Here is a 25450-nt window from a genome sequence, read left to right as displayed (position 1 = left end):
CATGTCTCTAGGCTTCTCAATTAGGGGTTTCAAAGCCTTCTATCGTCCCGTATTGTGTGTTGATGCAAGTTTTCTCAAGCACAAGGTGGGAGGTCAACTATTGGTGGCTGTTGCATTCGGCGTTGTTAATTCAGAGAATAATAACTCGTGGACTTATTTTATGCAAAAACTTAGAGAAGCAATTGGATTAGTTGATGATCTCGTCTTCGTATCCGATAGACACCCAAGCATCGCCAATGCCTTGTGTGCTGTTTTTCCAAAAGCAGACCACGGTGCGTGCACATATCACATAAAGATGAATATTAATGCCAAATTCAAAACTGATAATTGTCATGTCGAGTTTGATTTGGCTTCTCGTGCGTACACTATCCTCCAATTTAATCGGTTTTTTGACAAGATCAGGGTTAAAGATCATAGAATTGCTGCCTATTTGGAAGAAATTGGGTTTCAAAGATGGAGTAGAGCATATTTCCCCGGTAAGCGATACAATCAACTCACAAGAAATTATGCAGAGAGTTTGAATAGTCAGTGCAGGGAAGCTAGAAAGTATCCAATTTCAGCAATGCTTGAGTCTTTAAGAACAACATTACAAGGGTGGTTTAATGATAAAAGAGAAAAAGCGTTCAATCACCAATAATTTTTATCTCCAACGTATGAAAAGTTATTATGTGATGGTTTTGAGAAAGCAAGATTCTATACCGTATCATCCCTTAACCGATTTGAGTTGTATGTGCATGATAATGAGGCACATTTTAAAGTCAATTTGAAGGACAATGACTTCACTTGTAGGGTATTTGAAGTCTCCGGTCTTCCTTGTACACATGCACTGGCTGCTGCCCGTCACAGGAATGTGGTTCCTTACGACTTATGCTCAAGGTATTTAATCGTTTTGAACCTATTTATTTAACCTATTTTTAATCGTTTTATTTTCCTTCTCATAGGTATTATACAACTGTATCTTGGTTGAATGCATATGCGGAGACATGTTATCCGGTTGGTGATGAAGAGAATTGGGATCTTCCCAATATTATCAAACAACGCGTGTGTCTAAAACCACCTGTGAAGGTTAAGAAAGGTCGGCCACAAACTAAACGTAGGACATCCCAAGGTGAGGTCCGTAAGGTCCCGAGACGATGCAGTTCATGTGCAGGTCTAGGACATAATAGAGTAACAAGTAAAGCAGTGATGCCTGCACCGTCTACTGCAAGAGCAATAGCATCATCTCAGCAGCATGAGCCCTCATCATCTCAGCAGCATGTGCCCTCATCATCTCAGCAGAATGAACCATCATCATCTCAATTGTACGAGCCCTCATCATCTCAGCTCTACGAGCCATCATCTCAACTGTACGAACCATCATCTCAATCTTACGAGCCATTAGCTTAGAATGAACTTGTTAGTGTTGTGTTGTGGTGTTAATGTTGTTTTTGTAGACTTATTACCAAGTCAAGTCTTGTGTTGAGGTGTTAATGTTGTTTTTTGTAGACTTATTACCAAGTAAAGTGTATTGTATCAAGGATTTAGTCAATGTTGTCTTTGCATTCAGTGAATGTTGTTTTTTGGTGTTTTTGTAGACTCATTTTCTAGTGTTAGCTGGCTGATGTAATACAGGGACAGGGTGCATTCAGATAACTGCTAAAGGTTTTCACTGCGTGACGCAACTGCGTGACGAAACTGCGTGATGAAACTGTGTAACTTAAGGCATTAAAATAATTGTGTAACATGGTTTACATTAGTGCAGAACCTATTACATTAGACACGGTTTGTATAACTGTGTACTCAAGGCATTAAAATAATTGGTGCACAACCTATTACAATAACATATATAACATCAACAACGTTTGATATCATTAAATCAATCATATTACAAAGGTTTGGGATTAACATTACAAAAATTTGATATCAGTACAAAAGTTTCATAAATAACCTATGGATCTACAAGTCCATGAAATAACCTCACTGCCCACTTTTCTCTCAAAGCTTTCATCTCATTAGAGGTCACTTCTGCTAGATTCAGGTTTGCAGTCAAGTACTCAATATACATTAGTACAAAGACACCACAATCTCCACTCCTAGTTGCTTTGGGGACTTCTGACTCTGGAAGTCTTGTGTATGGCAAAACGGAATCAGGGTTAAGTAGAGGAAATCTTTGTTTATCCTCAAGAGGCAATGCCTTGTCAAATATAACCGGAATCATTTCGCACATCGGTAGCACAAATTCATCAAGATTAACATAACATCCAGGATCGCAGTCATATACGTCTACGCGCCATTGCTGTAGACGGACAACACAAAGTATCCAGTGGACGTCTTTGATGTTCAAAGGAATATATATATGATCGCATACTTTCCAACTATTCATAAAGTTGTTTTCATTGCCCAAGAAGTATTCAAAAAAGTTTTCAATGTCATACTCAATACGACTTTTCTTAAATTCAGGGTAACCAGCAGTGAACCTGGTGTGGAGCCAACAATCTCCAATAAAGAAGTTCTTCTTATATGTCTTTGGATATAGCCAAGATCTTCTTCTCAGAATGAAGCAGCCTGCATTGATTTTCTACACGAGAGAAAAACATTTAAAATACAATCTGCAAATGTGAAATTATTCTAACATGAATATTACTTACATCATCTTGCAGCCAAGTGAACCTTTTTAGCAATCGGCGAAATAATGCCTTATCACCTAACGTAGTTTGGAGCTCAATTTTTGTGTCGTCAGTTTTTGGATCTTTAAGCCATGTTTGCAATTGATGAAGAAGTTGATCGTCATATTTTAGAAGTGGATTGACGGTGATAGGATCTTTTAACTTGGACTGTTTCAGATTAGGGTCGGTGAAATCTGGATCATGCTTCGGCCTCTTATTCCTTCTCGTGACCAATATGTCTTTCTTAGGAAGAGGAGGAGGAGTATTGCATATTTTCAATTCATCTTCATCATTTTCCTCTTTCTTTCTTCCCCACCTTCTTCCCCACCTTCTTCTGAAAAGTCTTTTGTATAGACTTTCTCTTCACTGGCTTCTCCCCTTCTTCTTTCTTCTCCCCTTCTTCTTTCTTCTCCACTTCTTCTTTCTTCTCCCATTCTTCTTTGTTCTCCACTTCTTCTTTCTTCTCCCCTTCTTCTTTGTTCTCCCCTTCTTCTTTGTTCTCCACTTCTTCTTTCTTCTCCCCTTCTTCTTTGTTCTCCCCTTCTTCTTTGTTCTCCACTTCTTCTTTCTTCTCCCCTTCTTCTTTGTTCTCCCCTTCAATAGGATCTTCAACAAGGTTGTCATTCGGATCTTTAACAACCTTCTCATTCTCAACAACTGCCTCTTGAAGAATGTTCTCTATCGGTGGATCCTCAACAACCTTCTCATTCTCGACAACTGACTCATGAAGAATGTTCTCTATCGGCGGATCTTTCTCATTCTCAATCTTCTTCTGCTCCAATTCAACACTGTCCTGCAAAATGGCTCCATTATTAACCTTCTCATTCTCCTTTTGCTCATCTTCTTCATCAAGAATGTCATTCAGACCAATGACATTCTCCTTTTCTTCCTCTTCTTCGTCACGAATGTCATTCTCCTTTTCTTCCTCTTCTTCGTCACGAATGTCATTCTCCTTTTCTTCCTCTTCTTCGTCACGAATGTCATTCAAACCGATGTCATTCTCCTTTTGCTCCTGCTACAAAATTGAAAAGAATTTATATTCAGGATGTGTCAAGCAGCTGCGTCACGCAGGATGCGTCAAGCATCTGCGTCACGCAGGATGCGTCAAGCAGATGCGTCACGCAAAATGCGTCAAGCAGCAACCAAACAGAACCAAACAGAACCAAAAAATAACCAAGATGCGTCAGACATAAAGTAGTAAAAAACAGAAAGCTCAAACAGAATTACATGGTTGGTGACATGGCTAGCGAACTGGTTGCTTAGACTGAGAATCATCTTTTCAAATCGAATAAAGTAGTTTTGTTGATTCAATTTGATGTCTCTTATGTCTCTTTTCATCTCTTCGACATCTTTCTTTATCTCTTCGACATCCTTCTTTATCATTTCGGCATCCTTTATTTGAACAGGAGATATCGGTGCCGGTTCACGTGCAGGTGCCGGTGATGATGGAGGTGTTGAAGTTGCGGATGGGGACTCATGTTACGCAGGCTACGACGCTTGGTGGCTGCTTTGCTGGGGGGATATATCATCATATTCAACCTTCCTCTTCCTCTTGGAAGGTTGGACAGTAGTAGGTTCTTCATCAACATCTTCATCAACATCTTGATCTTCATCTTCATCAGCCTTTCTCTTTTTTTCCCCATCGGTAACTCCCTCAAACAAATCATCGAATGAATTGTCAATTTGTTCAAAATCCTCTCCACTGTACAAACTCGTCTCCGTGGAGGACTCTTCCATCTTAGAAAACACAGCGCTATTAAAGGCAGATTGTACCTCCTAAAATGTATTCTTCCTTTTGGATTGATACAATAGTATCCTTGGGCGAAAAGGGCCATCAACATCTTTCCTTGTGGAAAATTTAGGGACAAAGTTTTGAATGATCTCATAGCTCCACACTTGTAGTGCTAGTACAAACCCATAAACGTTATAAGCAAAAGAATTAGTAACTTCACTCCCTTTCCTGGACATATATACGGACCTGTGGTGTTTCATGTCCTGGTCAAGACCCCTCATGATGAATCTAAAGGACAACTTTCCCCATGGAAATTAGAGGAAATCTTCAACATCTTCAACCATATGGATGATTTTGAGATTTAAAATCCGTTTTGGGTCATATGAGAAGAGGTACTGATTAATCAAGCAGATCAGTCCGATCTTCCATGCGTCTTGCTTATCGGTGCATTTCATAAAAATAGATTCCAACTCCAGCATTCGAATTGTCGTATTCCTTTTCAAATATTTTATCAGCAAAGGTGGACAACCTCGGCATTCATCTTTATATATAGACAATCTGTCGAAGTTGAGGCCTGTAATCAATGCGTACTCTTTCAGACCAAAAGTATATTCCTCCCCATTCAAGTTGAAAATCATCCTATTCAAATTTGGCCTTAACCTTCCGAAGCAGCAACTGATGTAAAATTGTCCCTGAGAACAACAAGTCTGGGACTCCTTTCAATAAATACTAAAATTGGGAATTTAGAGCCCTCTCCATAAGACCCAGCGCTTCAAACCTATCAGATACTTTTTTCAAGGCTATGACAGATTTCAATGAAATCCTACCAGGAAAATCATAAACCGTGAAGTCTGTCATCTATAAAAGGGAAAACAAAAACAACAATGTTTGTGAAAACCTTTCACAACAAATATAAACAAACGAGAAGAAAAGCAACCGTCAAAATAACTAGAAACAACTCTCAACTGCGTTACGCAGCCTGCGTGACGCAACTGCGTCACGAAACTGAGTGACGAAACTGAGTGACGCAGCCCAACCCATAAACCATGCATGAACCATTTGAAAGCAAGAAGCATCCTACCCTAAACCCTAACATAAAACATGCATGAACCATTTGAAAGTAGGAAACAACCTACCTTAAAACCCTAACATAAAACATGCATGAACCATTTGAAAGCAAGAAGCAACCTTAAAACCCTAACATAAAACATGCATGAACCATTTGCAAGCATGAAGCAACCCTAAACCCTAACATAAACCATGAATGAACCATTTGCAAACAAGAAGCAACCAACCCTAAAACCTAACATGAACATAAATCAATGAATGAACAAACCATAACATAAACCAACATAACTAAAACTAACATGATGAAGTCAATGAATGAACGAGAAGACGAAGACGAGCAGGAAGAGACGTCGAGGCAGGTGCGTCGTCGTCGTCGGGTGCGAGAGAGAGAGAGAGAGAGCATGAATAGTGGTCGAGGCTTATTTGGGTTTTTATATAAAATAAAAATAAATGTGACGCATCGTATCCTACTTGACGCATCCGAGTTGACGCATCCTACGTGACGCATCCTACCAAACAAACAACCTGCATTCAACGAATCAGTGAATCAATGAGGAACGTTCTGTAAAAGAAATCTACACGAACTGTATAGGAAATCGAAACAAACAATCACGAAATAAACACAAAATATAAACGAATATAGTGGAATGGTTGAATGAAATGTCAATTTGTTCAAAATCCTCCGCGCTGTGCAAACTCGTCTCCGTTGGAAGTTCTTCGCAGCTATAGGCCATTGAATATGGTGGAATGGTCGACGGTGCCTCTTCGATTGGTTCTTCGGCGATGAAAAAGAAGAGAAAGTCTTCTCCGCCACCATTAGGGTTCACGGCGGAGCGGAGAAGACGGGGAAGAAAGGGGGTGGATGAGAGAGAAAATGAATCGAAAATGAAAAAAAATTATGACTTTATAGGGTTTAGGGTGCGTCACGCATCTGGAGGGTGTGTCACGCATCTGGAGGGTGTGTCACGCATCTGGAGGGTGTGTCACGCATCTGGAGGGTGCGTGACGCAGGGGTATAATGGTCATTAAAAAGTTTGGGGTCACCAGCGCTATAAAAATTATAGGGTTCACGGCGGAGCGGAGAAGACGGGGAAGAAAGGGGGTGGATGAGAGAGAAAATGAATCGAAAATTAAAAAAAAAAAATTATGACTTTATAGGGTTTAGGGTGCGCCACGAATCTGGAGGGTGCATGACGTAGGGGTATAATAGTTATTAAAAAGTTTGGGGGTCACCAGCGCTATAAAAATTATCCCCGCACCATCGGCTATTTGACCCCTCTTTAGGGTCATTTCCTCAAATTTCCCAAATTAATGGGGTTTTCTATAATTGAATATTCTATTTATTCTTTTAAAACCAAAAACCTACATAAAATGCCACCTCAAAAGTTATCATTCACACAACATATCAATGTGTTTTTTTGCTTTATCTGGATTGCATGTTCGAGATCTCATCACCCATTAAGCCTACCTCTTTTAACTTGGGATTTTTTTAGTCATAATCTGATTGGAAGTTGTTTGTGGGTTAAATAAACATTTGTTTTGGAGAAAAAAAATATTTTTTGTTGATGATGAGGTGTAAATTTATTTCAATTTAATCTAAATGAATGACCTCAAACAAGGCTTTAAATGATAGTTTTATTTTCAGTAAAACTAAATGTTGAAGGAATAAAGTCTAGTAAGTTGCCTTCTCTAGTTTTGGAAAATCTTACTGACCAGTTCCAAATATGAAAGGGCACACAGACATCCATTATCTAATCTAAAGCTAACTTGAGAGGACACTTTTATTCATGTGGATGAGGCAAACATGAGTCATCAAACAACTGAAAGCTTTGAACCAACTGAAAAAACTTTTATAAAACTTTGAAAGCCTTAAAAATTTGTGCCATTTACATTGATTCGAATCACCCACTGCAACAAGTCCACTGATCATTCCAAAAATTAATTCAAATCAAAGAGGTTTGTTGAACATGAAGAATTTGAAAACTGTTGAGAATTTCACTCGATTTCCAATTATTAGCTCAAACAGGCTTTTGCTTGATCATGGTAGACATAATCATATGTATGCAGTGATAAATAGAACGAAAAGACCAGCAGAAAAGGAAGCAAATAGCATTATAGAGCATGGTAAATACTTTTTTCCCTCAAGAATTCTCATATATTATTATTCATGACACAATTTTTCTAATCAAAGGTCATGTCTTTTGGTTGATGTATGTATTTACAGTAAGACTAGGATCCAATATCACTGCAATATTGAAGGGGAAATTGAGCTTAGGAGCCAAAATTATCCAAAATGGTGGAATGGGTAAGATCTTCAAGAAAAAGTTTAATGTTGGAAATGGAGAGAAGATCTTAAAGGCTTCTCAATGCTATATCTCCACAACTGTCGGTCCAATAGCTGGTTTGCTCTTCATCACAACTCACAGGATTGCCTTTTATAGTGAAAGATCCATTAAACTCCAGTCCTCAAGTGGAATGTCAGCCAGAGCCCATTATAAGGTAAGCTTACAAACTTCAATTCTCTAAAAAATAAATCAGTTTACTATAATTCACTACATTTTTCTTGGAAAAGTTGGAAGTACTAATGGTCTATCATTCTTCCTATCTTATGCAGGTATCGATACCTTTGGGAAAGATAAGGGGCACGATCTTGAGCCAAAACGAGAAGAGGCCTTCACAGAAGTACATTGAACTTGCTACTGTGGATAACTTTGATTTCTGGTTTATGGGATTTCTCAATTATCAGAAGACCTACACTAGCATTCTAAAAGCTGTTTCTCTACCTCAATTCTTTCAACTCACCCAGCAGTGATGATCAAGAATATCATTTTTTGTTGTAGAGTTTTTCTTTATAAACAAGATTATATTGTACAGTATCAAGAGAGTTTATATGTGCATCTTTGTAAAAAGGCTCATCATTAATTAATGATAAGCATTCTAATGAAAAGTTTAGACAAATTAAATTTTCAGGAATTTTAAGTTACCGCATCATAAATGCAACTGCATTTCTTTTGGTAGTTAGAAATCTTCAATTTGAAATCATCATTCATTAAAAAGTACAACAGTTAAATCTTGTAAGATTATGGGTGAAACACAATCCTTTCAATGCTCGAAATTAGAAAGTTTTCAATGAATCCTAAAAGACCCACTCAGGGTACCTCAAGTGAGGTTAAGGCCTCAAGTTTGATTCCCAGTGAAATCATATTGATCCATCTCCATGAAATAAACCCTAGTCTGATCAAACAGGAAACCAAAAGAATCCAGAAAGGAAAAATTGGTATCCAACCAATTCATAAATTCATAAATCCAGACTACAGATAAGAAGAAAAGATAATGAAGATTTTGACACTAAAAGCTGACCTCCAAGCCCAATTCAGAGAAAGGTATGGGGTAATTTTTACATCCTACTACTCCTTCCAGAGTTAAAAAAAAAAATCCTGAAAATGGACATCTTGGGATGATTAAACTCGATGTTATAAAATCCCATTTATTGCGGCAATGAGTGGAACAAAAGAACATTCCTCGACACATTTTCTTCCATCAAGAAAATGGAAATTCGCAAAGGATGAGATTTCTTTAACTTGATAAAAATCTAGTTAATGTATTTTTTCTTCGTATTCCTGTCTTTTCTTCCCCCATTTTTCTAAAATATCACATTGGTTTTTAATGCAACATTGAACCTTTTACAGAAAGAACAAAACAATCCCGATCTAGTACACCTAAAATATACTCGTCGTGGTATCTCAGTCCGAAGAGACTTAAAAGATCTCAATTTTGATTATTGTTAAAAGCACCAGATTATTGTGCTAGCATCCTCTAAGGGCGAGAATACTGGACTGGTTAAAAAAACATGGTAATGTAAAAAAACAAATAAATAAGAAGTCAATTTCAGATCTTAAATCTTTATTTCAAGATCCCCCATGTACTAATTGAACTTTCAACTTTGGATGAAGTTGAATTATTTATTATTCACACAAGACATCCAATCAGCAAAATATTATCCCATGTGTTTTGTTTACTTTTCTGGATTGAATGTTTAAGATCCCAATCACCCATTCAGCCTACCACTTTTTACCTCCAATGTTAACTTTCAGTATTCCAGATTTCTAACTAATTAACTAGCTGAAGGGCTAAAAGTCTAATAAGCTGGCTTTACTTAGCTCCAGTTAAAATATTGAAGGATACACAGGCAAACAAAAAAATAAGCATTATCTAATCTAAAGCTAACTTGAGAGGACACTTTTATTCATGTGGATGAGGCAAACATGAGTCATCAAACAACTGAAGCTTTAAGCCAATTGTGCTTCCATTCTCCTCCCTCCCCTAACCTTTATAAATATGTTCCATTTAAATTGTTTTGAATCACCCACTGCAAGAATTCCTTTGATCATTCATTTGAACATGAAGAATCTGCAGCCCGTTGAGCATTTTATTGGAATTCCCACCAGATCAAACAGACTCTTGCTTGATCATGGTCGCCATAATCATATATCTTTTCCTGTCAATGGACCATTGAAGTTCAATCAGAGTAAGTTTTACTCCCCATTTTACTATTTGTTTTTTAAGAATTTGAGATTTTATTATATTTGTTTCAATTTTTCATTTTCTTAATGTTTCTTTTATTATAAATGCAGTAATAAAAAACAAGAGAAGACCAACAGAGAGAGCAATAAATGCAGCAAATAACATTCTAGAGCATGGTAGATACTTTCCCCATTCCGTATATTCATTAAATAAATCATGATTTTTTTTCTAATGAAATTTTTGCTTGCAGTAAAACTAGGATCTAATATCAGTGCAATAGTAAAGGGGAAGTTGGGCTTAGGAGCCAAAATCCTCAAAAATGGTGGAGTGGAGAAGGTTTTCAAGCATAAATTTAGTGTTGAAAATAGAGAGAAGATCTTAAAGGCTTCTCAGTGTTATATCTCCACAACAGCTGGTCCCATAGCCGGTCTTCTTTTCATCACAACTAACAGGATTGCCTTCTGTAGTGAAAGATCTATCAAACTCCAGTCACCAAATGGAATGTCAGCCAGAGCCCATTATAAGGTAACACTTACAGACTTTAATTCTTTGAAACAAAACAATCATTTTAGTAAAAAATCATATATATGATCTTTCTGAAGTACTTAATGGTCAAATGATTCCTATCTTGTGCAGATATCGATACCACTAGAAAAGATAAAAGGCGCAATCGTGAGCCAAAACTCGGAGAGGCCATCACAGAAGTACATTGAACTTGCTACTGTGGATAACTTTGATTTTTGGTTCTTGGGATTTCTCAATTATCAAAATACTTACAAATACATTATACAAGCTATTTCTCTACCTCAATACTTTGAACTTTCTACTCATTAAGAAGTAGTGATCAGAAGAACATTTTACTTTGACAATCCTCTTCTTGTCCAAAGGACTATATTGTACAGTAAAAAATCAATGGAAATGAAATTTCTCTTTATTTTTGTAAATGACTATCATTAACTGTGATAAGAATTCTAATGAACAAATTTATACACAGAATACATATGAACTTTCAACTTTTATCTGCTTCCAAAAAATAAAATTGAATAAAGTAAAGTTCCAACATTATAAGATCTCTAAAACCATCAATCACATAATATCCCTCACTGATAAGATTGCAGACAGGTATGGAAGTGAAGAAAGTTATGAAATTGATCTTTGTACAATTTTGCAGAGAAAGAGGATTTCATATATTTTGGATGATTTAAACATTACCAAAGTGGCTGTAGTTAAAAGGAAAATACTATAACATGGAAAATAAATTAAAAAATAAATTTCTAGATAAACATTAACTAGTGTTTTTGAGAAAGCAAACCATCCTCCATACATTTTGAGTAAACTCTTGGGAAGGCAAAGGAACTTTAGGCATAGGCCTATTTGTTTTGAAAAAAAAAAATGACAGTTATCCTCGGAAGATCTCTTGTTTCTTTCATTACATAAATTTCACCAGATTATAGGGATGGTAAACCAATTTCGTCGATTGACTTGGCATAACCCGACTAAGGCTTAGAATACAATCCCACAATTGTTTGACAAATGGGCCGTGCCCAAATCTCTTCGCAAGAAAAGAAATGACAAGATTTGCTCACATTAAGCACATCGTGAATAAAGACTAACACATGGTAAAATACTACATCCACCGAATAAAGACACATGTTGGGTCGGTTTTCATATTTAAGATAAATTTTATTTAATTATCAAAGATGTCAAACTTGGTATTCTTATTAACTCAATTTCAAAGGGTCAGTGGTTTCTAACCAACTCCACAATTCTTGAATCCAGGGCTTGAAGAAAGTAAATTAAGAAAGAATGGAAGAGGGTAAAACATTAAGCATCTTCTATCAAAATATTCACTTCAACTTGTCCTACAAATAGAATCCCAACAAGAGGGAAGGGGGATTTATGCAGACATAAAGTTAGAAAGATAGTGATTTTGCCAATTCTTCTTCCATGTTGGAAAAAGAAGGCCTGAAAGACATTTTGGGAAGTTTTGATGCTTTTCTCACCTTTTACAGCTCAAAATGACGCGGTAAGAAAGGTTATAAAGGTATGTAATCAACTGGATTGCAATTTGTTATTTCATGAACTGAGATTTATCAAAACTCTTTTTCTTCCTATCCAGATCTTAGAATTCTACTTCAAAATGATGGTTGTTGTTTTATAGAATGATGTTTTTTTACTGCAGTGCAACAACTAGTACATCTGTTTATATATTTGGGTTCGGGGAGCGACTGTTTTTAAAATGGTTGAGTTTATTAAATCATTTATATTTTCATGAAGAAAGTGACATAAAAAGTATATATGTTTATGTTGACTGACATGGGTCATCATGTGGCATTGTCTGGCTTCCCCTGTGGAGTTGACGAGCTTCAGCATCAGATTTCTTTGCCCTACAAGAATAGCCAAAAGAGAGAAATAAATAAAGAAACCATCTTTACAGCCTAGCATTTTCCTTTGATCTGATCTGATATGATAATGACATGGAATGGCACACAATGAAGGTTGTTAGGCTTATCATTCATGAACTACCCTTTTCTTTTTTCTCAAAGAAAACTTGTTATTGGTCTAATATATTTGCATGGACACTTTTTTTGTAAACAATGACGCTTCTTTCCATTAAGCTTCATGCTTGAAGAGAAAACCCATCATTTCAGAAAGCATAAATTCCAGCTCATAAAGCTAAATGATGATGAAATAAGTCTATCTTGCTTGTTAAAGAGAATTATAAACAAATAGATGATGGCAGAATCTGGGATCACTAATCTTTCCAAAAGAGACCCAAAACACACCACCACCTCAGCCAAACAACCTTTACAGTTTCAGAAACCGATCTTTACAGTTGTTGACTCAGCAATACTAAAAGTTTCCATTCAACTGACCTTTTAAAGTTAAGTTGCCTTCCCTAGTTTTGGAAAATATGAAAGGGCACACAAATATTTAATAATACATCCATTATCTAATCTAAAGCCAACTTGAGATGACACTTTTATTCATGTGGATGAGGCAAAAATGAGTCATCAAACAACTGAAAGATTTGAAAGCCTTATAAATTAGTGCCAATTACATTGATTCTAATTACCCACTGCAACAAGTCCACTGATCATTCCAAAACTTATTTCAAATCAAAGAGATTTGTTAAACATGAAGAATTTGAAAACTGTTGAGAATTTCACTGGATTTCCCATTATTAGCTCAAACAGGCTTTTGCTTGATCATGGTAGACAGAATCATATATATGCAGTGATAAATAGAACGAAAGACCAGCAGAAAAGGAAGCAAATAGCATTCTAGAGCATGGTAAATACTTTTTATCCTCAAGAATTCTCATATATTTATTCATGACAAAAAAATTAATCAAAGCTTATGTATTTTGGTTGATGTATGTATTTACAGTAAGACTAGGATCCAATATCACTGCAATATTGAAGGGGAAATTGAGCTTAGGAGCCAAAATTATCCAAAATGGTGGAGTGGGTAAGATCTTCAAGCAAAAGTTCAATGTAGGAAATGGAGAGAAGATCTTGAAGGCTTCTCAATGTTATATATCCACAACTGTCGGTCCAATAGCTGGTTTGCTCTTCATCACAACTCACAGGATTTCCTTTTATAGTGAAAGATCCATCAAACTCCAGTCCTCAAGTGGAATGTCAGCCAGAGCCCAGCCAGAACCCATTATAAGGTAAGCTTACAAACTTCAATCCTCTAAAAAATAAATCATTTTACTATAATTCACTACATTTTTCTTGGAAAAGTTGGAAGTACTAATGGTCTATCATTCTTCCTATCTTATGCAGGTATCAATACCTTTGGGAAAGATAAGGGGCACGATCTTGAGCCAAAACGAGAAGAGGCCTTCACAGAAGTACATTGAACTTGCTACTGTTGATAACTTTGATTTCTGGTTTATGGGATTTCTCAATTATCAGAAAACCTACACTTGCATTCTAAAAGCTATTTCTCTAACTCAATTCTTTCAACTCACCCAGAAGTGATGATCAGAAGATCATTTTTAGTTGTAGATTTTTTCTTCTCATAAACAAGATTATAATGTACAGTACCAAGAAAGTTTATATGTGCATCTTTGTAAAAATCTTATCATTAACTAATGATAAGCATTCTAATGAAAAGTTAAGACAAATTAAATTTTCAGGAATTTTAAGTTATAGCATCATAAATGCAACTGCATTTCTTTTTGTAGTTAGAAATCTTCAATTTGAAATCATCATTCATTATGAAGTACAACAGTTAAATCTTGTAATATTATGGGTGAAACTCAATACTTTCAATGCTTGAAATTAGTAAGTTTAATGAATCCAAAAAGACTCACATAGAACTTGAGAGGTTAAGGTCTCAAGTTTGATTCCTAGTGAAACCACCTTGATCCCTTTCCATGAAATAAACCTAGTCTGAAAAAACAAGAATCCAAAATGGAAAAAATGATATTTAACCAATTCAACAACTCATAAATCTAGATTACAGATAAGAAGAAAAAACAATAATGAAAATTTTGACACTAAAAGCTGATCCCCAAGCCAAATTCAGAGAAAGGTATGGGGTAATTTTTACAATCCTACTGAGGCCTGAAAATGGACATCTTGGGATGATTAAACTTGATGTCAATGTTTTTTGGCATACAATCCGATCTATTACAGCAATGAGTGGAACAAAAGAACATTCCAAGGAAAACGTATCGGAAAAGATAGGATGAAGGGCTTCTTCCTACACACGTTCTCTTCCATCAAGAAAATGGAAATTTGCGAAGGATGAGATTTCTTTATCCTGATAGAAATCTAATAACTGTATTTTTTTTCTTCGTTTTCCAGTCTTTTCTTCCCCCATTCTTGTAAAAAATCACATTGGTTGGATACAACTTTGAACCTTTTTCTAAAAGAACAAAACACTCATCAAGGTATCTCAGTCTGAAGAGACTTGAAAGATCTCAATTTAATTTTGATTCACATTAAAACACCAGATTCAAGAGAAAGATCATTTGGGTTATTGTGCTAGAAGGAATACTGGCCTGGTTAAAAAGACATGGTAATGTAAAAAAAGTAAATAAATCCAAAGTCAAGTTTATTTCAAAATCCCCAAATGCTAATTGAACTTTCAACTTTGGTTGAAGTTGAATTATTTATTTAATTATTTTTACTTCCTGCTTTTAAACCATAAAGACATAGTGCCACCTCAAAAAGTTATTATACACACAACTTATCCAATCAGCAAAATATTATCCCATGTGTTTTGTTACTTTTCTGGATTAAATGTTCAAGATCCCCATCACCCATTCAGCCAACCACTTTTTACTTCCAATGTTAAGTTTCAGTACACCAGATTTCTAACTAATTAACTAACTGAAGGGCTAAAAGTCTAGTAAGCTGGCTTTACTTAGATTAAAATATGGAAGGATACACAGGCAAACAAAAAAATAAGCATTATCTAATCTAAAGCTAACTTGAGAGGACACTTTATTCATGTGGATGAGGCAAACATGAGTCATCAAACAACTGAAGCTTTAAGCCAATTGTGCTTCCATTCTCCTCCCTCCCCTAACCTTTATAAATATGTTCCATTTAAATTGTTTTGAATCACCCATTGCAAAAATTCCTTTGATCATTCATTTGAACATGAAGAATCTGCAGCCCGTTGAGCATTTTATTGGAATTCCCACCAGATCAAACAGACTCTTGCTTGATCATGGTCTCCATAATCATATATCTTTTCCTGTCAATGGATCATTGAAGTTCAATCAGAGTAAGTTTTACTCCCCATTTTACTATTTTATTTTAAGAATTTGAGGTTTATTATATTTTTTCAAATTTTCATTTTCTTAATGTTTCTTTTATTGTAAATGCAGTAATAAATAAAAAGAGAAGACCAACAGAGAGAGCAATTAATGCAGCAAATAACATTCTAGAGCATGGTAGATACTTTTCCCCAAACAATTCCTTCCATATATTCATTAAATAAATCATGATTTGTTTTCTAATGAAATTCTTGCTTGCAGTAAAACTAGGATCTAATATCAGTGCAATAGTAAAGGGGAAGTTGGGCTTAGGAGCCAAAATCCTCAAAAATGGTGGAGTGGAGAAGGTTTTCAAGCATAAGTTTAGTGTTGAAAATGGAGAGAAGATCTTAAAGGCTTCTCAGTGTTATATCTCCACAACAGCTGGTCCCATAGCCGGTCTTCTTTTCATCACAACTAACAGGATTGCCTTCTGTAGTGAAAGATCTATCAAACTCCAGTCCCCAAATGGAATGTCAGCCAGAGCCCATTATAAGGTAACACTTACAGACTTTAATTCTTTGAAACAAAACAATCATTTTAGTAAAAAATCATATTTATGATCTTTCTGAAGTACTTAATGGTCAAATGATTCCTATCTTGTGCAGATATCGATACCACTAGGAAAGATAAAAGGCGCAATCGTGAGCCAAAACTCGGAGAGGCCATCACAGAAGTACATTGAACTTGCTACTGTGGATAACTTTGATTTTTGGTTCATGGGATTTCTCAATTATCAAAATACTTACAAATACATTATACAAGCTATTTCTCTACCTCAATACTTTGAACTTTCTACTCACTAAGAGGTAGTGATCAGAAGAACATTTTACTTTGACAATACTCTTCTTGTCCAAAGGACTATATTGTACAGTAATAAATCAATGGAAATGAAATTTCTCTTTATTTTTGTAAATGACTATCATTAACTGTGATAAGAACTCTAATGAACAAATTTAGACACAGAATACATATGAACTTTCAACTTTTATCTGCTTCCAAAAAATAAAATTCAATAAAGTAAAGTTCCAACATTATAAGATCTCTAAAACCATCAATCATATAATATCCCTCACTGATAAGATTGCAGATACCTGTCGATGGAAGTGAAGAAATTTATGAAATTGATCTTTGTAGAAATTTGCAGAGAAAGAGAATTTCATATATTTTGGATGATTTAAACATCACCAAAGTGGCTGTAGTTAAAAGGAAAATAAATTACAAAATAATTTTCGAGATAAACAAACATTAACAAGTGTTTTTGAGAAAGCAAGCCATCCTCCAATCATTTTGAGTAAATTCTTGGGAAGGCAAAGGAAGTTTAAGAATAGGCCTATATGTTTTGAAAAGAAAAAAAAATGTCAGTTATCCCGAAAGATCTCATGTTCCTTTCATTACATAAAATTCACCACATTATAGGGATGGTAAACCAATTTTTTTTAAGGCGAATCTCCCTTATTACAATCAGTCCAAACTTACCAAAATCCGTCGATTGACTTTGGCATAACCCGACTAGGACTGAGAATACAATCCCACAATTATTTCTCTTCTAGCCTAGCGGCAATAATAGGTGGATACTAACCCTAATATCTTGGATTCGAGCCCGTCAGGCGACAAATTCTGCGTTTGGTTAAATGTGCTTGCGGGCTACATACTTAATCCGTTATCCTATTTACAATCCTACAATTATTTGACAAATGGGCCGTGCCCAAATCTTTTCGTAAGAAAAAAATGCCATCATATGCTCACATTAAGCACCTCATGAGTATAGACTTACCATATGGTAAAATACTACATCCACCCAAAGAAAGACAAATGTTGGGTCGATTTTCATATTCAAGATAAATTTTATTTAATTATCAAAGATGTCAAACTTGGTATTCTTATTAACTCAATTTCAAAGGGTCCGTGATTCCTAACCAATTCCACAATACTTGATCCAGAGCTTGAAGAAAATAAATTAAGAAAGAATGGAAGAGGGTAAAACATTAAGCATCTTCTGTCAGAATATTCACTTCAACTTGTCCTACAAATAGAATCCCAGCAAGAGGGAAATTTGATGGGGCAATTATGCAGACATAATGTTAGAAAGGTAGTGATTTTGCCAATTCTTCTTCCATGTTGGAAAAAGAAGGCCTGAAAGATAGACATTTTGGGAAGTTTTGATGCTTTTCTCACCTTTCACAGCTCAAAATGACGCGGTAAGAAAGGTTATAAAGGTATGTAATCAACTGGATTGCAATTTGTTATTTCATGAACTGAGATTTATCAAAACTCTTTTTCTTCCTATCCAGATCTTAAAATTCTACTTCGAAACTGATTGTTGTTGTTATATAGAATGATGTTTTTTACTGCAGTGCGACAACTAGTACATCTGCTATATATTTGGTTTGGGGGAGCAACTGTTTTGAAGACAGTTGAATTTATTAAATCATTTTTATTTTCAGGCAGATAGTTACATAAAAAATATAAGCCGACTAACATGGGTCATCATGTGGCATTGTCTGGCTTCCCCTGTGGAGTTGACGAGCTTCAACACCAGATTTCTTTGCCCTACAAGAATAGCCAAAAGAGAAATAAAGAAATAAAGAAACCATCTTTACAGTCTAGCATTTTCCTTTGATCTGATATGATATGATAATGACATGGAATGGCACACATTGAAGGTTGCTAGGCTTATCATTCATGAACTACCCTTTTCTTTCTTCTCGAAGAAAACTTGTTATTGGTCTAATATATTTGCATGGACACTTTTTTTGTAAGCAATGACGCTTCTTTCCATTCAGCTTCATGCTTGAAGAGAAAACCCATCATTTCAGAAAGCATAAATTCCAGCTCATAAAGCTAAATGATGATGAAATAAGTCTATCTTGCTTGTTAAAGAGAATTATAAACAAATAGATGATGGCAGAATCTGGGATCACTAATCTTTCCAAAAAGAGACCCAAAACACACCACCACCTCAGCCAAACAACCTTTACAATTTCAGAAACCGATCAATACAGTTGTTGACTCAGCAATCCTAACTCCGTTCAACTGACCTTATAAGTACATTTGCAGAAGATCTGGTCTCATTCATCTTCTCATCTTGATCAGTCTCAATCTTCTAAACATGAATATCCTTTCTCAGCAACAATTTTACAGAAACCCATTGACCACATTGGAGAAAGGTTTTAGTCGTTCTATCAATGCAATTGAGTGGAAACACAGTAAGTGTTCAACCTTCTTCTCAATACGCATTAATTTTGTTTTCAACTGTTCAAACTTTAACCATGACTTCTTGGATGATGCGCAGCTCAAGTGGGTTTGAAAGGACTGGGGTTTAACTTGTCAACAGCAGTGAAGAGAAAATTGAGCTTGGGAGCTACAATTCTTCAAAATGGTGGATTGGAGAAAGTATTCAAAAGAAATTTCCAAGTCAGACAAGGAGAGATGCTTGTAACTGCTTCCCAATGTTATTTATCTACAACAGCCGGTCCCATCGCGGGTCTTCTCTTCATCTCTTCCGAAAAGATTGCATTCCTAAGCGAAAGATGTATCAAATTATGCTCTCAAAACGGACAGTTTGTTAGAGCACAATACAAGGTGAGATCTTCTTTAACCAAACCCTTTTCTGATTCATGGTTTCCACATCTTTTCAACGTGTTTGAACTGACGCATACTATATTATATGCAGGTGACGATACCTCTGGCAAAAATAAGCGAGGCCATTGAAAACAAGAACATCACAAGACCTAAAGAGAAATACATCGAGATTGTGACGGTGGATAATTTTGATTTCTGGTTTTTGGGTTTCTCAAATTATCGAAGAACTTATATGAATCTTCAAAAGGAAATCTCCGAATCTAAAATATCAAAGAACTGCAATGTAATGTGAAAGCATTTAATTTAAAATAATGTATATAAGTTATTTTTTCACTGATTAAATCTGATAATCAAACTTTCAAAAACAAGTTCTTCACTAAACGTAGATCATCACAAGGTGAGGTTCGTAAAGAACGGAGACGGTGCGGCTCATGTGGCGGTCTAGGTCATAACAAAGCAACATGCTCAGCAGTGATGCCTGCACCATCTACTGCAATACCTTCACAATCAAGTGCTCAATCTACACAACCTTCACAATCAAGTGCCCAATCTTTGGCATGAAACTGTTTTAGGGTTTTGATCAAACCGTTTTTGTATGTACATCAAACTGTTTTAGGGTTTTGATCAAACTGTTTTTGGGGTAGAGTTTTGATCAAACTGTTTTTGGGGTAGGGTTTTGATCAAACTGTTTTTGGGGTAGGGTTTTGATCAAACTGTTTTTGGGGTAAGGTTTTGATCATCTGTTTTTGGGGTAAGGTTTTGATCAAAATGTTATATTGGGTTTGGATCATCTGTTTAAGTGTTGTCATCTGTTGTGTTGTCAAAGAGAAATAGCAGGATTGATTTCAGGAATGCAGGAATGCATCTGTCGCAGGACAAATAGAAGTAGCAGGAATGCATCTGTCGCAGGCGACGGTGCATCTATCGCAGGCGACGATGCATCTGTCGCAGGCGGGAAATGCATCTGGCGACAGATGCATCGTCGCCTGCGATAGATGCACCGTCGCATGCGAGAAATGCATTTCATTTATGTTTTGTGCTTAATTATATATATACTACATTATATTTGAATTCAAAATAGCAAACTAAATTACATTCAAAAATAAATACATATGGTTTACATTCAAAAATATACATAACTAAATTATGTCCATTTTCTATGGGTCTATTATATGGTGGAACAACCTAACTGCCCATTTTTGTCTCCAAAAAACCATGTTCTCTGATGTCACAGCTGATATATCCAATTTGGCAGTAAGGTACTCCAAATACATGATTGTAAAAAGACCACAGTCTCCACTCTTCGTGCACTTGGGGACTCTTGGGTGTGGTATTACAACATATGACATTCCTTCCAAACTGAACTTAGGATACTTGATCCTGTCAAACTCGGTCGTTCCAAATAGAAAGATATATGGAATCATTTCACATAGTGGTTTCATGAACTTGTCATAGTAATTCTTTTTGATAAATCCTTGTTCGCAGTCATAAACATTGATGCACCAATCATGTAGTTGCACCTCACAAAGGACCCAATGCTTCATATTCAGATTCATAGGGAAATATAACTTATCTACAATCATCCAAGAAGTCATCAATTTTCCTTCATCACCCCTGAAATATTCCATCAAGTCATCGTCGAATTGGTATGTTTGTGGATTTTTGGAGAACTTTGAATAACGTAACGACAACCTCGTAGAGACATTACAGTCACGTATTGAGAAATCCATCGGTTGATAAGTCTTGGGAAAATTGGCAACCCTTTTTTTAAGAATGTAACATGCTGCATCTATCTCCTGCGACAGATTCGAGAAAATGAAGTAAGCACAGAGCATCGAATGAATTAAGCACAGAACATGAAAAGAAATAGCAGGAATTGCATCTGTCGCAGGCGACGGTGCATCTGTCGCAGACGACGATGCATCTGTCGCATGCACCAGATGCATCGTCGTCTGCGACAGATGCACTGTCGCCTGCGACAGATGCACTGTCGCCTGCGCCAGATGCAATTCCTGCTATTTCTCTTTAACCTGCTGTTAATACAATACCCAAAAAACAGTTTCAACAACAAAAACTTACCTGATCATGTAGCCAATTCTGAGGCCTCAACATTCTGTTAAACAATTCTCGACCAGCATGGAAAAGAACCAGATTTATCTTGTCTTCATCCTCCAGCTTCAGCCATTGTTTCAACTCATCCAACAGTTCACTATCATAATCTAAAAGAGGATTTACAGTTACTGGATCAATGAGTTTAAAGGATTTTCCATTAGGATCTGTGTAGTTCCCCAATTGTGTGGACCTCTTCTTTCTCCGAAAACTCTGTCCCTGAAATCTTGTTGGAGTCAATACCAATACATCATCATCCTTCTTCTTTCCCAACTCAGCCTCTTCATCCTTCTTTTTTCCCAACTCAGCCTCTTCATCATTCTTCTTTCCCAAGTCAGCCTCTTCATCATTCTTCTTTCCCATGTCAGCCTCTTCATCATTCATCTTTCCCATGTCAGCCTTTTCATTCATCTTCCTTTTCTTGCCCAACTGTTGCAACCTATTTTTGGCCAAAACCACCTTCCTCTTCTTCTTCGTGGCCAATTCTTTCTTTCCCAACTCAGCATTCTTATCAACAACTGCTGCAGCCTCTTCATCTTTGTTTTCATTCTGCTCGGCTTCTTTGTTGATCTCCAAACCATCAACAGCCTCTTCATCTTTGTTTTCATTCTGCTCGGCTTCATTGTTGATCTCCAAACCATCAACAGCCTCTTCATCAACAGCCTCTTCATCTTTGTTTTCATTCTGCTCGGCTTCATTGTTGATCTCCAAACCATCAACAGCCTCTTCATCAGCAGCAGCTTCAACAACAACAGTTTCAGCAGCAACATCTTTGTTTTGATCATCATCAACAACAGCTTCTTTGTTCATCTCTAAACCATCAACAGCAGAAGCATCTTTGTTTTGATCATCATCAACAACAGCTTCTTTGTTGATCTCCAAACCATCAACAGCAGAAGAATCTTTGTCATCATCAACAACAGCAGCATTGTTTATCATCTCCAACCCATCAGCAGCATCTTCTTTCTCATTCAACCGATCAACAACATCATTCATATCAGCAGCATCTTTTTTTTTTCATTCAGAAGATCATCAACATCATCATTCTCATCAGCAATATCTTTGTTGATTTCCAAATCCTTCTCCACTAAATCATCAGCAGCAGAAACATCATTCTTTTGTTGTTTTATTTCACCCAATAATTGGATTATGTGATTGAACATAACCCGTTGATCCTCTTTCATTACCTTCATTTCAGTTTTCAGCTCCTTCACATCCCTTGTCAACTCCTTCACATCCTTTGTAAGCTCATCAAACTTGTCATCATTCTGGGCTTTAGTCACCGGATTGTCAAACTTGTCATCAAACTTGTCTTGCCTAGTAGGAGAACTGTCTTCTTTCTTTTGAGGACTCGTTGCTGAATGGACATGGCTTGATTCACGAGTAGTAGACCGAGAGCTGTCTTCGCTAGATTCATCACTAGACTCGTTCCTCTTAATTGCTGTCCTTTTAATTGTTCTCCTCTTGGGCATTTGTTTGGGAGTACCATCTTCATTCTTTCTCTTCCTACCATCCACCTCAAATAAATCATCATAAATGTAATCTCCCATTTCTTCAAAGTCATCCCCACAGTAGTTCCTCTTCTCTTCCTCAGACTCATGAATCTTGTTAAAGACATTGCATTTGAAAAGGGCATTGGATACCTCTTGGCTAGTGTTGGTGTTGCTTCTGGAGGCTGTAAAAAGTAATATCCTTGGGCATGTATGTTTTTCCTCGATCATATCCGCAAATTTGGGGACAAATGTCTTCATAACCAAATATGTCCAAACTTGGAAGGCTATGGCGAAGCCACTAATAGTATAAGCAACATCACAGTTCCCCTTGCAAGTTTCCTTCTTCTCTACATATAGCTGCCGAAGATGTTTCATGTCCTTGTCAATACCCTTCAAAGTTGAATTGAATGACACCTTTCCCCATGGAAATTGAAGGAACATTTCCATATCCTCCACCATGCTGAAGATCTTCAAACATACCCTCTTCCTATTATCAGATCCAAAGAGACACTGGTAAATAAGGTTGATGAGCCCAAGCTTCCATGCATCCTCCTTCTCAGAGCAGTTGAGAAAAACACTTTGAACTTCTGTCACTTTAACAACTGTTTTGCCACCAAAGTATTTATGGACTAGGGGTGGACATTCTTCAGCGTGTCAGTTTTCAATCACAAGAAATCTTCCAAAATTTAGGCCTGTTACCAAGGCATATTCCTTCATGCCCCAGTAAAGCTGCTGACCATTGACTAAGAAACTTATTCCCTTCGAATTGGAGCTGCTTTTCCTGATCAACATCTGGTGGATTATTGTTCCTGAGAAAATGACAGTCGGGGCTTTCAATAGATACTGAAATTGACTCTTCATAGCCCTTTCCATAAGACCAGAGTGATTAAACTTGTCCTTGGTCTTTAACAAGCAGGTGCAAGTAGATTTCCATTGGAGAAAGGTTTTAGTCGTTCTATCAATGCAATTGAGTGGAAACACAGTAAGTGTTCAACCTTCTTCTCAATACGCATTAATTTTGTTTTCAACTGTTCAAACTTTAACCATGACTTCTTGGATGATGCGCAGCTCAAGTGGGTTTGAAAGGACTGGGGTTTAACTTGTCAACAGCAGTGAAGAGAAAATTGAGCTTGGGAGCTACAATTCTTCAAAATGGTGGATTGGAGAAAGTATTCAAAAGAAATTTCCAAGTCAGACAAGGAGAGATGCTTGTAACTGCTTCCCAATGTTATTTATCTACAACAGCCGGTCCCATCGCGGGTCTTCTCTTCATCTCTTCCGAAAAGATTGCATTCCTAAGCGAAAGATGTATCAAATTATGCTCTCAAAACGGACAGTTTGTTAGAGCACAATACAAGGTGAGATCTTCTTTAACCAAACCCTTTTCTGATTCATGGTTTCCACATCTTTTCAACGTGTTTGAACTGACGCATACTATATTATATGCAGGTGACGATACCTCTGGCAAAAATAAGCGAGGCCATTGAAAACAAGAACATCACAAGACCTAAAGAGAAATACATCGAGATTGTGACGGTGGATAATTTTGATTTCTGGTTTTTGGGTTTCTCAAATTATCGAAGAACTTATATGAATCTTCAAAAGGAAATCTCCGAATCTAAAATATCAAAGAACTGCAATGTAATGTGAAAGCATTCAATTTAAAATAATGTATATAAGTTATTTTTTCACTGATTAAATCTGATAATCAAACTTTCAAAAACAAGTTCTTCACTAAACGTAGATCATCACAAGGTGAGGTTCGTAAAGAATGGAGACGGTGCGGCTCATGTGGCGGTCTAGGTCATAACAAAGCAACATGCTCAGCAGTGATGCCTGCACCATCTACTGCAAGACCTTCACAATCAAGTGCTCAATCTACACAACCTTCACAATCAAGTGCCCAATCTTTGGCATGAAACTGTTTTAGGGTTTTGATCAAACCGTTTTTGTATGTACATCAAACTGTTTTAGGGTTTTGATCAAACTGTTTTTGGGGTAGAGTTTTGATCAAACTGTTTTTGGGGTAGGGTTTTGATCAAACTGTTTTTGGGGTAGGGTTTTGATCAAACTGTTTTTGGGGTAAGGTTTTGATCATCTGTTTTTGGGGTAAGGTTTTGATCAAAATGTTATATTGGGTTTGGATCATCTGTTTAAGTGTTGTCATCTGTTGTGTTGTCAAAGAGAAATAGCAGGATTGATTTCAGGAATGCAGGAATGCATCTGTCGCAGGACAAATAGAAGTAGCAGGAATGCATCTGTCGCAGGCGACGGTGCATCTATCGCAGGCGACGATGCATCTGTCGCAGGCGGGAAATGCATCTGGCGACAGATGCATCGTCGCCTGCGATAGATGCACCGTCGCATGCGAGAAATGCATTTCATTTATGTTTTGTGCTTAATTATATATATACTACATTATATTTGAATTCAAAATAGCAAACTAAATTACATTCAAAAATAAATACATATGGTTTACATTCAAAAATATACATAACTAAATTATGTCCATTTT

General features: G+C 36.5%; 6 protein-coding genes and 1 pseudogene across 7 annotated transcripts; 6 read left to right on the top strand and 1 right to left on the bottom strand.

The window, feature by feature from the left end:
- Positions 1 to 7440: 7440 nt before the first annotated feature.
- LOC124927886 (GEM-like protein 6) lies at positions 7441 to 8462 on the top strand. Of its 2 annotated transcripts, XM_047468380.1 has the most exons (3): positions 7441 to 7569; positions 7670 to 7944; positions 8060 to 8462. In XM_047468380.1, the coding sequence occupies exons 1-3, from the start codon at positions 7503 to 7505 to the stop codon at positions 8255 to 8257; spliced, it is 540 nt and encodes a 179-aa protein (XP_047324336.1). In that variant the 5' UTR covers positions 7441 to 7502; the 3' UTR covers positions 8258 to 8462. The 2 variants fall into 2 exon arrangements, with proteins under 2 accessions (XP_047324336.1, XP_047324335.1); XM_047468379.1 differs by having other exon boundaries at positions 7498 to 7944.
- A 1382-nt stretch (positions 8463 to 9844) lies between these two features.
- LOC124926670 (putative GEM-like protein 8) lies at positions 9845 to 10900 on the top strand. The gene is made up of 4 exons (XM_047466947.1): positions 9845 to 9973; positions 10080 to 10145; positions 10220 to 10494; positions 10606 to 10900. Exons 1-4 carry the CDS (start codon positions 9847 to 9849, stop codon positions 10801 to 10803), a joined length of 666 nt encoding a protein of 221 aa, XP_047322903.1. The 5' UTR covers positions 9845 to 9846; the 3' UTR covers positions 10804 to 10900.
- A 2207-nt stretch (positions 10901 to 13107) lies between these two features.
- On the top strand, positions 13108 to 14129 carry LOC124924708 (annotated as a pseudogene).
- Positions 14130 to 15542: 1413 nt separating this feature from the next.
- Positions 15543 to 16569, top strand: LOC124926672 (putative GEM-like protein 8). Its single transcript, XM_047466949.1, has 3 exons — positions 15543 to 15717; positions 15821 to 16245; positions 16357 to 16569. The coding sequence occupies exons 2-3, from the start codon at positions 15937 to 15939 to the stop codon at positions 16552 to 16554; spliced, it is 507 nt and encodes a 168-aa protein (XP_047322905.1). The 5' UTR covers positions 15543 to 15717; positions 15821 to 15936; the 3' UTR covers positions 16555 to 16569.
- Positions 16570 to 18840: 2271 nt separating this feature from the next.
- On the top strand, positions 18841 to 19625 carry LOC124924707 (putative GEM-like protein 8). Its single transcript, XM_047464705.1, has 3 exons — positions 18841 to 18957; positions 19044 to 19333; positions 19425 to 19625. The coding sequence occupies exons 1-3, from the start codon at positions 18861 to 18863 to the stop codon at positions 19623 to 19625; spliced, it is 588 nt and encodes a 195-aa protein (XP_047320661.1). The 5' UTR covers positions 18841 to 18860.
- An 865-nt stretch (positions 19626 to 20490) lies between these two features.
- On the bottom strand, positions 20491 to 23394 carry LOC124924706. The gene is made up of 7 exons (XM_047464704.1): positions 22480 to 23394; positions 22327 to 22381; positions 22156 to 22278; positions 21782 to 21978; positions 21413 to 21661; positions 21364 to 21366; positions 20491 to 21129 (listed from the first exon to the last, which is right to left on the bottom strand). Exons 1-7 carry the CDS (start codon positions 23392 to 23394, stop codon positions 20491 to 20493), a joined length of 2181 nt encoding a protein of 726 aa, XP_047320660.1.
- An 83-nt stretch (positions 23395 to 23477) lies between these two features.
- Positions 23478 to 24585, top strand: LOC124924705 (putative GEM-like protein 8). The gene is made up of 4 exons (XM_047464703.1): positions 23478 to 23499; positions 23852 to 23917; positions 24004 to 24293; positions 24385 to 24585. The coding sequence occupies exons 1-4, from the start codon at positions 23478 to 23480 to the stop codon at positions 24583 to 24585; spliced, it is 579 nt and encodes a 192-aa protein (XP_047320659.1).
- Positions 24586 to 25450: the final 865 nt, after the last annotated feature.

Source organism: Impatiens glandulifera, chromosome 2 (assembly GCF_907164915.1).
Source record: "Impatiens glandulifera chromosome 2, dImpGla2.1, whole genome shotgun sequence".
In the NCBI taxonomy this organism is placed as follows: domain Eukaryota; kingdom Viridiplantae; phylum Streptophyta; class Magnoliopsida; order Ericales; family Balsaminaceae; genus Impatiens; species Impatiens glandulifera.
Note: the sequence above shows the minus strand (reverse complement) of the source record. Positions and strands in the feature narration are given on the sequence as shown.

Coding starts and splice junctions, on each gene's coding strand:
- LOC124927886 (XM_047468379.1), top strand. CDS start 7,567: ATGGTAAATACTTTTTTCCCTCAAGAATTCTCATATATTATTATTCAT. Junction 7,945..8,059: donor CAGCCAGAGCCCATTATAAG/GTAAGCTTACAA, acceptor TATCTTATGCAG/GTATCGATACCTTTGGGAAA.
- LOC124926670 (XM_047466947.1), top strand. CDS start 9,847: ATGAAGAATCTGCAGCCCGTTGAGCATTTTATTGGAATTCCCACCAGA. Junction 10,146..10,219: donor AAATAACATTCTAGAGCATG/GTAGATACTTTC, acceptor TTTTGCTTGCAG/TAAAACTAGGATCTAATATC. Junction 10,495..10,605: donor CAGCCAGAGCCCATTATAAG/GTAACACTTACA, acceptor TATCTTGTGCAG/ATATCGATACCACTAGAAAA.
- LOC124926672 (XM_047466949.1), top strand. CDS start 15,937: ATGATTTGTTTTCTAATGAAATTCTTGCTTGCAGTAAAACTAGGATCT. Junction 16,246..16,356: donor CAGCCAGAGCCCATTATAAG/GTAACACTTACA, acceptor TATCTTGTGCAG/ATATCGATACCACTAGGAAA.
- LOC124924707 (XM_047464705.1), top strand. CDS start 18,861: ATGAATATCCTTTCTCAGCAACAATTTTACAGAAACCCATTGACCACA. Junction 18,958..19,043: donor TGCAATTGAGTGGAAACACA/GTAAGTGTTCAA, acceptor GATGATGCGCAG/CTCAAGTGGGTTTGAAAGGA. Junction 19,334..19,424: donor TTGTTAGAGCACAATACAAG/GTGAGATCTTCT, acceptor TATTATATGCAG/GTGACGATACCTCTGGCAAA.
- LOC124924706 (XM_047464704.1), bottom strand. CDS start 23,394: ATGGTGGAGGATATGGAAATGTTCCTTCAATTTCCATGGGGAAAGGTG. Junction 22,382..22,479: donor TTGCTGATGAGAATGATGAT/GTTGATGATCTT, acceptor GATGGGTTGGAG/ATGATAAACAATGCTGCTGT. Junction 21,662..21,781: donor GAAAGAAGAATGATGAAGAG/GCTGACTTGGGA, acceptor ACAAGATTTCAG/GGACAGAGTTTTCGGAGAAA.
- LOC124924705 (XM_047464703.1), top strand. CDS start 23,478: ATGCATCCTCCTTCTCAGAGCA. Junction 23,918..24,003: donor TGCAATTGAGTGGAAACACA/GTAAGTGTTCAA, acceptor GATGATGCGCAG/CTCAAGTGGGTTTGAAAGGA. Junction 24,294..24,384: donor TTGTTAGAGCACAATACAAG/GTGAGATCTTCT, acceptor TATTATATGCAG/GTGACGATACCTCTGGCAAA.